The 16,939-nt window shown below is 43.0% G+C and overlaps 1 protein-coding gene across 3 annotated transcripts in view; it reads right to left on the bottom strand.

Annotated features, from left to right (window-relative positions):
• Positions 1-7,321: 7,321 nt before the first annotated feature.
• The window catches only part of RAB3IL1 (RAB3A interacting protein like 1), a 59,315-nt gene continuing 49,697 nt past the window's right edge, over positions 7,322-16,939 (bottom strand). For all 3 annotated transcript variants that reach the window (XM_082270658.1, XM_082270657.1, XM_082270659.1), the window contains 2 exons: positions 16,011-16,077; positions 7,322-8,033 (listed from right to left, as the gene is read on the bottom strand). In XM_082270658.1, coding sequence (XP_082126784.1) covers positions 7,951-8,033; positions 16,011-16,077 — 150 coding nt within the window. In that variant the 3' untranslated portion in view covers positions 7,322-7,950. The remainder of the gene's footprint in view (positions 8,034-16,010; positions 16,078-16,939) is intronic.

The raw sequence follows: 16,939 nt of genomic DNA, 5'->3' as shown, positions 1-16,939 counted from the left end.
ACTACCTGAGGCCTCATGCACACTGGGCTTAAAAAAATGCCTCTTTTACACGCGATGGATATTCTTTTTTTCAGCATGTAAAAGCACCTCTGTGTTAGCCCATGTGCCTATGAACACATAGACGTTTACAGGCATATTAGAAGAGGAGACTTTACAGGCTGGAAAAAAAAAAAAACATCAAAAGTGCGTTTAGGAGAGGAGCTGAAGAGCAGAAAAAAGCCTGACACCCTTAAATACATCTAAAGACGCCTAAATGCTAGATGGGTTTAGCACTTGAGCATTATTCATTCCAATAAAGAATACATTTAAATTCTGCCCAATGGAATCCATAAATGGTCAAATGTTTGAAGCTCTTTAATACCTGTGCAATACGCAGCCTTTAGGTATGTTTTTTTTTTAGGCTGCTTTTCCCGGTCGGGACTAAAAAGGATTTCTGAAAAGAAATTTAAACTCCCTGTGTGCATGGGACCCTAAGCTGGCCATACATCAATAGAATGGTGCTCAAAAATCTTCTTTTTTCTGAACATTCATTCGATTTTGGAATGGTTAGTGGAGTCAAATGGATGTTCATTTTGACCCTCATGATTCGAAAAAGAAGCAAGAAGGAAAATATTTCTCAAACATACATATTTCTAACAGTGAGTGTGTTTTTCATTCAGGAAATTCCATTCATACCAAAATCAAATGTTAAAAATAAATGGAATTTTAAAGTACTTTCAAACAACGTTCGTCAAGTCTCTGATGGCCTTATCAAATATATGATTTTTTTTTTGTATGAACGTCCACTGGTATATGGCCAGCTTCATATATTCATGCAGTTATCACTTGGCTTAGCAGAGTTTTATAAGGCTAATAATCAAGTAAAGTGTAGTAACCCAGAGTAACCAATGAAAATTTGCCCTTCATTAGCTATATAAAATATTTTTGTTGATTGGCTGATATTGGTCTGCGCATTTTTCCTCAATGTATTGGAGTGCAGGTCATTTGTTGAAATCAGATGAAGCTTGTGACTCTAATCTATTATCTACATTTTTATACATATGCAGTACATGAAGTCCACATTTAACATTCACGCACTGTGGTATGTACATACTACATAATAATGCCTGGGGAGTGTGGTACATATTTAGTAAATAATCTATTAGTGTTCTTGATGAAATGCGTAGGAATATTTTTAAATACCTGATGTCTCTGTTCTTGTATCTCAAGATGTGTTTTAAAGTCAAACTAAACTCAAAATAATGAAAATCTTAATATCGTATGATATAAGGTCCATGCTCAAGTACTTCATGTTAAAGGGTGACGACTGGGTCCAAACTGTGCTCCTGTGTTACCACTTTGCCACATGTGCTCTTGGTGTTGACTACAAACATCCATGCCAACACACATGGCACAGGCATGGTCCACCGTTGTCACCACCAGGAAGCCAGTAAAGGACTATGATATGCAGCTGGAGTAAGTGCATGTAGACAAGAAGTAGCTGAAATTGGCTAAAAGGGATCCATAGTAGTGATCGTCCGATATCGTTTTTTTCATTGCCGATACCAATATTTAAGCCAATGCATATCGGTATCTGCATCGGCCGATATGCGCCAATATTTTTGTACATTTAATAATTTTTTTTTTTTCTTCACAGGTACTCTTGTGGAGAGATCTGGGTGTCTAAAAGACCCCAACCCCCTCCTCTGCACTTAAAAGCATTCAAAACGCCAAATTTGGCTGTTTTGAATGCTGTCATTTTTTTGAATTTGGCTCCAGTACCTGGAAGTGATGTCATGACATCACTTCCGGGTTTCTGCATGGAGACCCGATCAGCCGAATACGGCTTTGGTTGAGTCTTCAGCGGCTGTGCGGCTGAGACCCAGGCGAGCCATGGAAGGCGGTGGGAGGGGGGGGGGGACGTCCCCTCCCGCTCACTGTAATAACAGCCGACCTGCTTCTCAGGCGCATCGGTTGTCATTACAAGACAGCCGACCGTCGGCTATGGACGCCGGTACCGGGGTGATGCCTGCAGCTAGAAAGTCTACAGACTTTCCGAAATATCAGCAATATCGGTAACCTCAGGGGCCGATTCCGATATATTGGGGAAAGTGCATATCGGCCCTCGATATATTGGCTTTGACGATGATCGTCGATTCCCAATCCATAGCACTGAGATGCAAAGAAAGAAGGGTGAAAATAGTACTTTATAATACAATCATGTTATCAAATGTATCTATTTAGAGTTTGAATCTACTTTGGGGATCCTGGTGAGTCATACTGGGAGTCCATATACATACAGTGGGGGGGATTTACTAAAACGGCAGTGTGCAAAATCTGGTGCAGCTCTGCATAGATACCAGCTCACCCTCAGGTTGCATTAAACTGCAAAAATGGAAACATACTCATATACAGTTAGTGTGCAAAAAAAATCCCATATTTGCAGCACAGCTACACATTGGGTGCACAATCACTACTGAATATTCTAGCAGTAAAGTCACACTATTCCATATATATATATATATATATATATATATATATATATATATATAACATGGGGTCCATTGTGTGGTTTAGAGTTGTAAGAACAGCTTTTCCATTTTTTACATATATTTATTTATTTTTGTACATGTATTTAATGCACTGTCGTGTTGAAGAGAACCTGTTAGCTTGAAGCCCAATAATAGCTCTTTTGGTTGTGTGCACATAGCCTTTGTTTCCTTCATTTAAGGTATTCACAGTGACATACTCACTCAAAAGCACTGTGAGCCTATTTCTAGAGCAGCATTGTAAGAGAGGTGGCATAAAAATCTGAGTTTTTCTGTCTAGCTACCTATTAAGGCCAGAGTACACTGCTGCAGTGTGTTGAACACGCACATCTAAGTGAGTTATGTTGTGCGTTATGCTATCAATGCATAACTACCCAGGATTTAACAGACCCCAAATGTTTTTTGTTTTTCCAAGTCAGTGCAATTCAGCCCACAAATGATTTATATCCATGTGTTCACTAATAATCAGGTGCGAAGTTGTGCATTGGAGATGTGTGTTGGGGTGCCATTCAAAATGAAATGCAATGCAATGCAGGACACTCTGTAGCACAGCTCACCAAACATTGGAAAAATGCTCAGCAAAATTTGCATTTTGCAGCATGATAGTACAATGCACAGATCTGCATCTGGCCTAGCAGTTGTAATAAAATAATGAAGTGTGGGGTTTCTTGAAGCGGTCACAGGATTCCCTATAGAGGAGGTAAAAGGCACCTTTTTGTCTGCAATAGAGCACAGTGGGAGCTCTGTATATAGATAAAATAACAGGACTATCCACTATCTAATCCAGTCTTTCTCAACCTTTTCAACATAGAGGAAATTTCTGGTCTCCGGGAACCCCTGCTAAAAATGAACAATCTACAACTCATGACACATTAGTGTGGCAGTCAGTGGGAAGAATGCTCCTTACTCTGGTCATCATTGGGAAGAATTACCCCCTTACAGATAAATAAAAGGAACAATGGTGTCATTGGGAACTTATCCGAGAGGCAGAAATTGCCCATTTCTCAAGGAACCCCTAGCAACCTCAGGAAGAACCCTAGGGTTCCATGGAACCCTGATTGAGAAACCCTGATCTAATCGCATGTGATCAAAGGGCTTACTGTCACTATGGGTCTATAGTGACCCTACTGGCTGTTCTCCAAGACACTAGGCAAAGCTGTTGTCCAAGACACTAGGCAAAGCTGTTCTCCGGGGCACTAGATAAAGTTGTTCTCCAAGACACTAGACAAAGCTGTTCTCCAAGACACTAGACAAGGAAAAACTCAATTCTAATTAAAATCAAGGTATGGTATTCACATTTTCCAGTAAATATTGTTAATAGAAACACAACACATACAAGCTTATAAGAGGGAATCCACTGCATCATAGGAACTGATTTGATTATGATTTGGACTTTCTCCACTATAGCATAAATAGAAGGAGGAAGAGCCACACAGTAACATAAAGAATTACATTTGGATAGATGTGCTTGACATCATGTCACTGTAGGGTCCGGTAGTAACACAGGGTTAGAGAAAGGAACCAATGAGATCCAAGGGGAACACTCCCAAAAGTGTCAGTCACCCATCTTTGTGTGGCATGGGCAGCAGGAGAGGTAAGCAGCCTCTTCCTTCTAGATATGGGCTTTTCTGAACAATGTTTTCACCACATCATGGTCTTTTAAACAGGGTCAAGAAATATTTTAGTTACTGCTGGAACCCAATGGGTAAGTTCCTGGCTTTTTATCTAACTATATTTCGAAAACTCCAAATGCAAAAAAAATGCTTGATATAAGAAACTGTCAGTTTGTTTAAAAAATACTTTGATTTGTGAACGATGTCTATAAATACTGTAATATCCAATTTTCCTTATAATATTTGCATACAGGAACTACTAGCGCCAGTCTCTGGCTTACATAGTGTAAGATAACGTATGACAGATGACATAGAGCTGCTGATGCTACAATATGTAAAAACATGCCACATAAAGTTCCATCTTTTAGGAGCACCCCCTTTTTGCAATGCCCAACAATCACTTGGTTACAATGGCATGCCTTGGTACATTTTCTTTATCCCACAGAGGTCCCTCCTTATCATAAAAGGGTTAATTGGTTTTCTTTACCTCCAAGCAAAAGGTTCCCAATTATCCCCTGGCTATTAAGAATCCAGCTAATAGGTTCTCCTCAAAGCTGACGTTTAGCTAGAAAAAAGTAAAAAAATCAATACAGCTTTAGTCACATCAAATACCTGTAATGAAGTATGTCTCGTATTGTTCAGGCTGCTGGATTCTGGAGAAACTTTCACTGCAGGGAGGTCCTGTCCTCTTCATGTCTCTGACATTTCCAGAGCTGCAATGGTTAACAGCTTAAGGTCTTTAGCCAGAACAGCAGTACAGATGCGGACACAGCCACTCTTTCCTCCTCCATTGGGAAAAATGATTATACTGACTGCTTCTAACATGATGAGTGAATGGGGGAGAGAATCATGTGACTGACTAGACTCTCCTCCATTCACAGATCATTTTACAGGCAGTGTAATCAGTGGAGGAAGAGGAAGGAAGAGGAAGGAAGAGGCGTTTCCCCATTAGACCTTCTGTATTGCAGTTCTGCGTGCAGATCTGAAGCCGTTAACCACTGAAGAAGTACGGAGACAGGAAAAGGACATCCATGCAGTAAAGGCTTTCTCCAGGGTCCAGCTGCCTGAACAACGTGAGACACATTTCATTACAGGTACTGTAAGTGATTTGACTAGCTGTAGGGATTTTGTTGTGCTAAACTTCGGCATTAACAGTACTGGAGCAAAGAGCATGAATATCCTAAAAATGCCATGCATTTTATATGCAACAGTAATCCATGGAACTACATTACTAGATTGACTCACGTGAATAGATCCCAGTTAGGAATGGAATATAATACATGCAACCTCCATCATGAATACAAGACATTTATGAAAAATGGAAACAATTACTCCAATTATATTATTAGTATGTCTTGTTAGCACCTCATCAGGTTGCACACATCAGATATGGTATAGTACTAATGTCGATTTAGTTATATCCAGGTATTTTGTGGAGCGTTATCTAATAACATGCAACAAACAGGAATGCGCAATAAAACACAGCAATCCATTGCAGATCAGATGCCATTCTTTTGTATATAATACACTAAAGATGAATCTCAATTGGATGCTCTGGCAACATGCTGTCAGTAAAGCCCTATAGAGCTTTGAAGGCTCACAATTTCTTGAAGTCCCCTACATTTTTGGATTTCTGTTATCTCCATCAGAAACATTATGTTGAACCATCAAAACATTCTTTAAGAAGTCATACTGCTGTAAAAACAAAGGAACTATGTATTAAAGTCCAATTGCAGCCCAAACTGTTTTTTGCTTTGTATAGAGCGGAGAAGGTTTAGAACCTCCGTTGAGTTTTTACTGCTGGTTGTGCCCCTGTAATGGAGATTTTGTTATGTCCTTGGGTGCGAAAGTCCTCCAGCGTGTCTCAGTGGGGACACAGACAACAATTACATCTATCAAACCAGGATGACCCCACAACCTTTTAAAGTTTTCTCTTCAAGATACTCTACATTCTGAGTATTCCCGTCTCCTGGAAGAGTCCCATCTCCTGGTTAAGGTCCTGATGAAGTGGGTCTCCTTTAACCACCAAAACTCTTTAAGAAGTCAATAAAGAGACTTTCCTACTTTTTTAGAGCATTACATCTTGGCAGAGGTTCTAACCTTTCCCCACTCAACCCAAAAATTATAAAAAAAAAGCTTGTGACTGCAATTGGTGTTTTTCCAACCTGAATGTGACACTTGTCTTTCTGTTTAATCAGACAACAAAATTAAAGTGTATGTAAAGAGAAGACTTTTTTAAAATTTTGGATAGAGTGGGGAAGGGTTGGAACCTTTGTAAAGTTCCTAATGCCTTTTTTGTTCCAGCTGGAGAGATTCACCCCTCTATTTGTCATTCTGATTATTGCAACTATGACAGAAAGAGGAGAAAAATTCACAATTTTAGGAGTTATCACCACAGCAAGAGGTGAGGGTGAATCATACAATGGAGACACCTGTTTTGGTGACAAGTGTCTTATAGGGTAACACCCCTCAATTTAATTCTCAAATCCTGTTGACAGGGAGAAAGTGTTCTCCAACACAAAAAGTGAAGGGCAATCTTCCTAACAGGACACAGACGGCTTCAAATAAACTAGAAGTAAAACGAAAGTGTTTTGCTTTCTATACACCCTAAAGATGGGTTCCAAGAGACATATGGCGCTTTTCCACTGCATGGTACGGATCGGTTTGGCTCAGTTTGGCGCTTTTCCACTGCATGGTACGGATCGGTTTGGCTCGGTTTGGCGCTTACACCGTAGGGTGTACCCGGATTGAATTTTGAAAATCTGGACACTTTATTATATAAATTGTCCTGTTTTAACCTCTATAGCCAATAAACATAACCGTGTGCCTTAACCCCTTGATGCATATATACGGCCACTCAGCAAGTGGACCTTAACGCTGAGCAGCCGAACATGTGCGGCCCTATTAAAACCACTTACTATGCTGAGATTGTGCTCCCTGCATGGCAGCCGACGGGTACCATAAAGCTCTCAATGCAAACTAGCGATCTGGAACTTTCCAATCATGTGATCGCTGTGACAGTCAATCACAGCAGTCACATGACCCAAATGCCTGCTTCTGCCCCCCCCGGATTTTTGAACCCTTAAAGGGAGGTGGTCAGCGGGAAGGGGTTAAAGTGAATCGTGAGGTTTGAAATATGTAAGCTGCCACAGGGGCAGGCAGTGCCATCCCTATTCTGGCTCTAATACCTAGTGAATCACTGGCTTGATCCAAGCGTTCAGGAAGTAGAATCTGAAAAGTCTGAGTTCCTGAGTGCTTTTCAGGTCAGTGACCATGTAATAATAAGGTTGAAAACCCTGGTTTCCCTATGTTTCAAAACAGATCAGAATAACAGTCCACATATTTCTGTAATCATAGGTTCCCTTTAAAAATAATATGGTTGTGTGGACTATGGCACATTTAACATCTCTACATGATTCCTACCAGTTGATGGCCAAAAGACCAGCATTCCAACATTAAAAAAATACAGTCATACAATGGCCGTATCTGCTAGTGTATGTGGCCATTATACAATTGCTATTGTCTTTCTCAAGACCTTGAAAATCTCATTATGTGTGCTTATCCATGCTGGTATTTAGCCACTCTTTACCTTTGTAAACAATCCCTAATATATAAATCTCTGTGTGCTCATTTTATCACCATTGGCGGAGTACCATTTATGAATTAATTGTTCACACACAGAATCTGTGTAATCTTGGGTGTGTTTTCAAAAGCACTCAGGCTTCTGCTCTCAGTTATCATTGGATCCCACAGCAGCAAAATAGTATATCTGTGTATTGGTCTTTTACTTTGTCCTTGCACTGAAATCGCTAAGATTCAATGACGTAGAAGCCAAGTTTTGCTACTGACATCTCTCGGCGAAGTCTCATGATCTCCCAGAATATGAGCTCAGCTGTGGGGTAACAGAGAAGATACAGTCTATATTAGTAATAATTGCATGCAGAGGCAATTTTTTAATATGATAAAGATTAGATACATTTATATAGCCTTAGAGATACAACCAGCCCCCATGAGGGCAATCATAATGCTGATGTAGCCCTCAATGAAATTGAGTTTGCCACCCCTGGGCTACATTGTCAGCTCCATCCAGTGGCCAAAATGCAGTATAGTTCTCTTAAATACCTCAATGAGAAAACGTTACCACATATTGGCCACTAGGTGGAGATGATGATGCCGGTGTTCTATTAGATTAGTGAACCCATCAGATAATGTAATGGAAGTGACGTTCCCTTAGCTGCGCATGCGTTCCACCGCTACCAGGTTTGCTAATCTGACAGAACACCTTCAGCCAGAAGAAGGCAGCGGACATCTTACTACACCCAGCTACATCTGTTTTTTTTAGAGTAATTTTAGCAATAAAGTGAACGTATATCAATAAATATAGTATATTGACATCTGTGATGCTGTTTGGATGTTTAAATTTGAAAGCCTTTAGTTTTAATGCTGAGCAGTGCAGGGTGTACCAAGATGGCCTCCTCAACCTTCCTACTGCTGGCGTCCAGCTTCTTTCAAAATGTAACATCAAAACAGCATCACAGATGTCAACACACTATATTTATTTATATACGCTCACTTATTTGCTAAAATTACTCTGAAACTCAAGACGTAGCTGGGTGTAGTAATATGTCCGCAGCCGCCTTCTTCTGACTGCAGGTGTGCTGTCAGATTAGCAAACCTGGTAGCGGTGGAAAGCATGCGCAGCTGACGGAATGTCACTTCCGTTACCTAATCTGATGGGTTCGCTATTCTGACAGAACACCGGAATTAATCGCTATAGAAAAATTCAGGGACATTTCATTCAACTTGTACAAATGCTTTCTAAATAGGCCCCTAAAAATAAAATTGTGTTGTATCTAAGAAATATTTTAGATTGCAGGGCCCTCTGATTTCTCCTGTATTGAAAAGTCTTGTATCTGTACTGTCTCATGTCGTGAAGCACTGCTATATAAATCCTGTATAATAGTAATAATAATTTAGTACACAAAAAAAGTGGAAATATAGCCAAGCAGGCTATGTGACTGCTAAAAGGCCCAGAAAAAAAGGGGTCCTATAAGGGCTTTCGTTCAGGTGGTGAGAGTTACAGTTCTGTCCCCAGTATCAGGTTGCTGTAAATGTGATATGGTTTTAGGTATAGTTTTGGAAAGGAAACAAAGGCGCTTCTAAGTGCAGAATTTCATAGATTTATTGCAAACAAGTGGGTAAAAACACAAGGTACTCATAGGGTAGTGATGGCGAACTTTGGCACCTCAGATGTTTTGAAACTACATTTCCCATGATGCTCAACTACACTGCAGAGGGCATGAGCATCATGGGAAATGTAGTTCCAAAACATCTGGGGTGCCAAGGTTCGCCATTACTGTCATAGGGAATGAGCATGTCGGTATAGCAATCCTCATAAATTCACGTAACCCTATGCCTCTGTGTAGGGAGAGAGCCAACAAGGAGCTGTCATCATCATGGGGGAGTGAGGACGCGAGATGCCAGCCCGGCTTCCGAAACCATGCTGGAAGGCACGCGGCCGGAAGTGACATCAGGGGGTGGGCGGTAACGCGTTTCCGAGCATGCGTGGATTGCTCCTTCGTCAGACCTACATCTGATGAAGGAGCGATCCACGCATGATCCAAAACACGTTACCGTCCATCGCACACCTCCTGACGTCACTTCCAGCATGGTCCTGGAAGCCGGGCTGGCATCTCGCTTCCTCGTTCTCCCAGGGATAATGACAGCTGCTGGTCGGCTCTATCCCCGCACAGAGGCATAGGATTACACAGACTATATGAGGAATTTTGTACTGACTTGCTCATTCTCTATGAGAATCTTGTAAGTTTTTTAACTGCTTGTTTGCAATAAATCTGGGAAATGCTGCAGTTAGAAAAGCCTTTGTTTCTTTTCTGATTCCCTAGAGCTGCTTCTCCTCACTAAAGTGCTGCTTTAAGTGTAATTTCCAATTGCTGCTCGGGACCGGAGAAATGAACCCCTACAGAAGCCACGCTCATCCCTCCTTTCTCTGCGTTATAGTTTTAGTCACAATTCTAATCAATGGGTTTTTCGAGTAAAGTTGTGCTGTAAAAAAATAACCGTGGCTGCCTCCATCTGAAAATAAAAATTGCCCGCTTTTCTGAATTGAGTACCTAGTCATTCTCTGACCTGAAATATGAATTCAGCTAAAGAAATCAGTATAATGTCAGAACTGATTATCCTGGGTCAGACTATCAAGACATACTGAAGATTTTACATCAGTAAAGCTGGTCATACACAACTCAAATTTCAGACAATTCCTGTTAAATCGTTCAAACTTTGAGCCATGGGTGGCCTTGCAAGCACAAGACAAAAGTCATATTAAAAATCAACTGAAGTAGGTGAACAAAATTATCGGGTGAACAATGACCGCATCCGATGCAGTCACTGTTTGTGTATTCAGGCAGACACAAAAGGGCTTTGGCTACCTAAATACAATAGCCAGCAGTGGAGATTCAGCCATCCATGCTGTTTAGAGTAGATAGGGGATCAAATGATCTTTCTCTTATTCAGCCCGTAGATCAGCTTATGTTAACCAAGCAACCAGCATTTTCAAAAGCACTTTTCCATAATTAATGCCTTCAACATAGATTTCCATCAAATGATAAGCACAATATAAATACACCTTAGTTCCTTTAATAAATTTACTGAAAATAAAGGAAAGTTTTCATACATAGAATTAAATAAATATGTCAGTTCTAGGGACAACTGCCCACATCCACATCCATAAATTTACAATAAAACAATAAAGTTGGAGTAGGCAAGGGACTAGAATTGTGCCCCCTAGGATGTATACCAGTCAACGAAGCATCAGACCTTGTTGAATTCCAGTAAGTAACCATCATCCATGGCTGGTTCTTGGAGGCGTGGATGACGGTTACTTACTGGAAATAGAGGAGCTCTGATGCTCCGTTGACTGGTATACATCCTAGGGGGCACAATTCTAGTCCCTTTGTCTACTCCAACTCTAGTTGGTATCTTCACCTGCCCAAGTGTCAAAGCCACGGTCCAGTGTACATCAGACCCACCCCGGCTGGTGTTTTTCATGCTGTTGGGTGGATTTTTGGCTGCTGAACTTGTGCTGTTACCTGCATGCTGTCCATGCTCAAGAGATTATTTTTTTGGTTTGAAGCATTTTTAGAAACAATTTAGTCAACATTGATGGTCCCCGAGGAAGCAATCGTTGAACAATATTTTTCTGCGAAATGCGTTGGACCCGCCTAAATATGTTTCCCAACAAAATTGTATTGGAGCTGATGTAACTTCCTTCTTTTCTTCATATGTACATTTATATGAGAAGTTTGAATTTTGTATAATGAATACATTTGATTTTTTATTAAAATAAATATTCGTTGACGTGCTCATCATTATGCGACAACCTCACATCCTTTAAAGTCCAATTGTTTTGGGAAGGATATGGGAAAGCTGTATCTCCCTATCCTTTCTCTGCTTTTATTGTTCCAAAAAATTTCTGATTTTATCAGCAGACATTTCAAAATAAGTCACAACACACAAAATAAGTGACATCTCCTGCCATCCCTCTATATCTGTGGTGGTCAAGTTAATTAATGTAGGAGACCTCATGTGCATCACCAAACTGCTGGTAATAATATTCATTGAGTAGGCATGCTACAAGACATGGTCAGAGACTGCTATAATTTCTGTTGGCAATTAAGAACATGCTATAGGAGACAGTCATAGACTGGAAGTGCATTATTTAAGACTACTAGAGGTCAATGCTATTACATCCCCTTTACAAATCAATGCCCCCACATTTCTGCTTTCTACAGCCTTGTGCCACATTTGATATGTCTTTCAGCAAGCCCCATTATAAAAGATCAGAAGGAAAAAAATAAAATATATATGCAGCACAGAAAAAATAAGATAGTGTAAAATAAATAAATCAAACCATCTAACTACTAGGACAGTCTAAAGAGTATTTTCCTTAACTGGCTTGAGTCAATACCAAATCACAAACTGCTACCTGCAGGGGACTGGGCCACACAGTGGATACCAGAGATTTATATGTTTATGCCCACAGACACCAATATCATTTTCACAGTATGGAACTACAGGCCTTCTGCAGGGCCGGACTGGGAATAAAAACCAGCCCTGGAAATAATTTCATACCAGCCACATAACATTATTATGCCAGCCCCAGTGGCGTAGCGTGGGTTGTCAGCACCCAAGGCAAGGCAAGTAATTTGCGCCCCTAACCAACGGATATTTAGCACTCTCTGGCTCCCTACCACTCATACAGAATTAAGGACAGCGCAGCTGGGAGGCCACAGGCTCTAGGAACAGCCCAGCTGGCCCCCCTTCCCCACTATCTAATACACTGCTGACCTCCCCTCCCCACTATCTAATACACCGCTGACCCCCTTCCCCACAATCTAATACAACGCTGACCCCCTTCCCCACTATCTAATACACCGCTGACCCCCTTCCCCACTATCTAATACACTGCTGACCTCCCCTCCCCACTATCTAATACACCGCTGACCCCCTTCCCCACTATCTAATACACCGCTGACCCCCTTCCCCACTATCTAATACACCGCTGACCCCCTTCCCCACTATCTAATACACCGCTGGCCCCCTTCCCCACTATCTAATACACCGCTGACCCCCTTCCCCACTATCTAATACACTGCTGACCCCCCTCAACGCTATCTAATACATTGCAGACCCCCCTCCCCACTATCTAATACACTGCTGATCCCCCCGGCCCCCTCCCCCTAATACAATGCTGACCCCCTAATACTACTGACACCCTAATACAATGCTGACCCCCTAATACAATCCTGACCCCCTAATACAATGCTGATGCGCCACCTCCCCCCCCCCCCAAATGTAGGGGGAGGGGGTCAGAATTTTATTAGGGGGAGGGAGGCGGTCAGCATTTTATTAGGGGGAGGGGGCCCGGGGGAGCAGCATTGTATTAGGAGGAGGGGCTAGGGGGGAACAGCATTATATTAGGGGAGGGGGAATCCGCCTCGTATTAGGGGGAGGGGCAAGGGGGGTCACCATTGCATTAGGTGGAGGGGGCAGGGGGGTCAGCATTGTATTAGGGGGTCAGCAGTATTAGAGGGTCAGCAGTATATTAGGGGTTCAGCATAGTATTAGGTCAGCTGTATTAGGGGGTCAGCATTGTATTAGGAGCTCAGCAGTATTAGGGGGTCAGCATTGTATTAGGAGGTCAGCTGTATTAGGGGGTCAGCAGTATATTATTGGGTCAGCATAGTATTAGGGGTTCAGCAGTATTAGGAGGTCAGCATTGTATTAGGAGGTCAGCATTGTATTAGGGGGTCAGCATTGTATTAGGGGCTCAGCTGTATTAGGGGCTCAGCTGTATTAGGGGGTCAGCAGTGTATTAGGAGGTCAGCTGTATTAGGGGTTCAGCAGTATTAGGAGGTCAGCATTGTATTAGGGGGTCAGCAGTATTAGGGGGTCAGCATTGTATTAGGGGGTCAGCATTGTATTAGGGGGTCAGCAGTATATTAGGGGGTCAGCAGTATATTAGGGGGTCAGCAGTATATTAGGGGCTCAGCATTGTATTAGGGTGGTCAGCTGTATTAGGGGTTCAGCAGTATTAGGGAGGTCAGCAGTATTAGGGGGGTCAGCAGTATTAGGGAGGTCAGCAGTATTAGGGAGGTCAGCAGTATTAGGGGGGTCAGCAGTATTAGGGGGGTCAGCAGTATTAGGGGGGTCAGCTGTATTAGGGTGGTCAGCAGTATTAGGGTGGTCAGCAGTATTAGGGGGTCAGCATTGTATTAGGGTGGTCAGCAGTATTAGGGGTTCAGCAGTATTAGGAGGTCAGCATTGTATTAGGGGGTCAGCAGTATTAGGGGGTCAGCATTGTATTAGGGGGTCAGCATTGTATTAGGGGGTCAGCAGTATATTAGGGGGTCAGCAGTATATTAGGGGGTCAGCATTGTATTAGGGTGGTCAGCTGTATTAGGGGTTCAGCAGTATTAGGGGGGTCAGCAGTATTAGGGGGGTCAGCAGTATTAGGGGGGGCAGCTGTATTAGGGGGTCAGCATTGTATTAGGGTGGTCAGCAGTATTAGGGTGGTCAGCAGTATTAGGGGGTCAGCATTGTATTAGGGTGGTCAGCAGTATTAGGGGGTCAGCAGTATTAGGGGCTCAGCATTGTATTAGGGTGGTCAGCAGTATTAGGGTGGTCAGCAGTATTAGGGGGGTCAACATTGTATTAGGGTGGTCAGCAGTATTAGGGTGGTCAGCAGTATTAGGGGGTCAGCATTGTATTAGGGTGGTCAGCAGTATTATGGGGTCAGCAGTATTAGGGGGTCAGCAGTATTAGGGGGTCAGCAGTATTAGGGGCTCAGCATTGTATTAGGGTGGTCAGCAGTATTAGGGTGGTCAGCAGTATTAGGGGGTCAGCAGTATTAGGGTGGTCAGCTGTATTAGGGGGTCAGCATTGTATTAGCCCCCCGCCCCAGGCATTTACTCTTACCTGGCTGATGGCTGTTTACATGTGGCACACTGGCACTGTTTACATGTGGCAGCTCAGGTTCTGCTGCTCCGCCTCACACTGTCCTGCGATGATGATGATGATGACGCATTGCTGCTGCTAGGGGAGGGATAGGCGCCATCATTCAGCGATGCAGGTGATGAATGATGATGATCCACCCCCGCCTCCGCCGCCGCCTGCCGGATGTGACGTGTGACGCTCACATCGGCTGGCTGGCGTAGGAGAAGATCCGTCGCTGGAGCTTGCCCATCTTAAAGCTGCGGTAGCGGCCGGCACCGGCCCCCTCTTAAAGCGGCGGTAGCGGCCGGCATCTTAAAGCGGCGGTAGCGGCCGGCGCCGGCCCCATCTTAAAGCGGCGGTAGCGGCCGGCATCTTAAAGCGGCGGTAGCGGCCGGCGCCGGCCCCATCTTAAAGCGGCGGTAGCGGCCGGCGCCGGCCCCATCTTAAAGCGGCGGTAGCAGCCGGCGCCGGCGGCCCACCGGGAAGTTTCCCGGTATCCCGATAGGCCAGTCCGGCCCTGGCCTTCTGTCTCTACAAACAAGTGGTTACTGCCCCCACCTGTAACTGGTCACTGCAGCAAGGAGCATTGGAAAGGCAACACATATAAAACATGAAAGAAATTTCCAAGCTAAACTTACCGACCAGCCTGCCACCAGTATAGGGTACACTGAACTCCCAGCCCATAGCACTATGGCAGCAAAGGTGGTTACTGTCCCACCTGTAATCTAGTTACAGTTGCTATGGGCTGGGTGTTCAGTGTGCCCCTGTTCCTTTAAGGAGGGGTAGGCTCCCTCCAGGTTTATCTGCCCTACACCTGTCCATCTAAATGCATGTGCTTCCATTGTTGGAGACTCATAGAAATTAGAGTTTAGGTCCACAGAAAATAGGGTGCCTTGCAAGGGCTCTGTAGCGCACGCATGTGTTTGCAAATGTGTGCAACTAAACCCCTGTTTTTAACGCATACAGCTGGACAGGTCAATTTGGTTGGTTGCAGGCTCTTTGGTAAGTTGAGCTAGGAAATGTCTTTGTTTATTTATATCCTTCTGTCCCTACCACATCTACCCCAAAGGGTCTCTTTCTGTTAAAGGTATAGATACCAGTCAATTTTACTTAAGGAATATAGGATCATTGAATGTAACAACTAGCTAGGAACACAATAATGGATCCTTTTATGAAGACTCCTGACCTTAGTTCACCAGAATGGAATCTAGTATCTTGTCTAGCATCCAGAATGTGGAACTATACTACTTCAATTGTATAGAGGGGAGGATATTACATGTAGGTATTTATGTAATGTACAGTATTTGGCCCACATTAACAAGGTTTTAAAAAGCTTACTGGACACAAGGATACTTACTGTCCTGGCGCACCAGACCTTGCTGTATATAGCGAATGTAAGTGAAGAAATTGCACACAGCTGTTATCTAGGAAGAGAGAGGGAAGTCAAGTAAAGACTGAAACAAGCAAGTATGCTATATATTTAGAAAAAAATTTTGCATTATGATGCTACCTGTATATTCAATGTATTACACAACTGCATAAAAGAATCTTGAAGTACCCCACCCTTTTCATAATATTCCCATTCTTGGGCTTGGAATGTAAGGTTCTGCACAATTATTTGACTACATGCTTTATGTATTGCCTATTTATTGCTTTCTTCAGGCTGCTGAATTGTATTTACGGTATGCCTGTCTTATACTGGAAGATGTACTTGTACCCATGGATGTTTCTTTTTCTTTCCCTGTATTTTGATTGTTTTGGCAACTGGCTTTTTATTAAATAAAACATTTAAAAAAAAAGGAAAAAACAAAAGAAACTCAAAGTTTCCTTCCTATGACCAACACAGATACTTGCTTTCTAGACACATAAAAAGATGGGGATATAGAACTGGAAAGGTTTAGAAACTCTGATTGTTACAACGAAAGGCAACAGAGCTTTTAGAGCCGGTTCACATAGGAGCGATCCGACTTGCCGGGGCGACCTGTGAAGTCGCGGTGCACAGCACGCACCGCGACCTCGGAGCGGCATGCACAGACTTCATATCATTGAAGTCAATGCAGGTCGCTCCAGGTCGCCCCAAAGTAGTACAGGACCCTTTTTCTAAGTCGGAGCGACTTGTGTCGCTCCTATTAGAACGGGTCCTGTGCTAATCTATGGCAAGCGACCCACGGCGACTTGTCAGGCGACCAGGTCGCCTGACAAGTCGCCCCAGTGTGAACCGGCTCTTATTACTGGTATTACCGGTGTTGTCAAAGACCATCTTGCTGATCATACTAACTTGCTTCA

Source organism: Pelophylax lessonae, assembly GCF_965119305.1.
Source record: "Pelophylax lessonae genome assembly, chromosome: 10".
NCBI classification, from domain to species: Eukaryota; Metazoa; Chordata; class Amphibia; order Anura; family Ranidae; genus Pelophylax; species Pelophylax lessonae.
The sequence above is the reverse complement of the archived record's forward strand: the minus strand, read 5'-3'. Positions and strand labels throughout refer to the sequence as shown.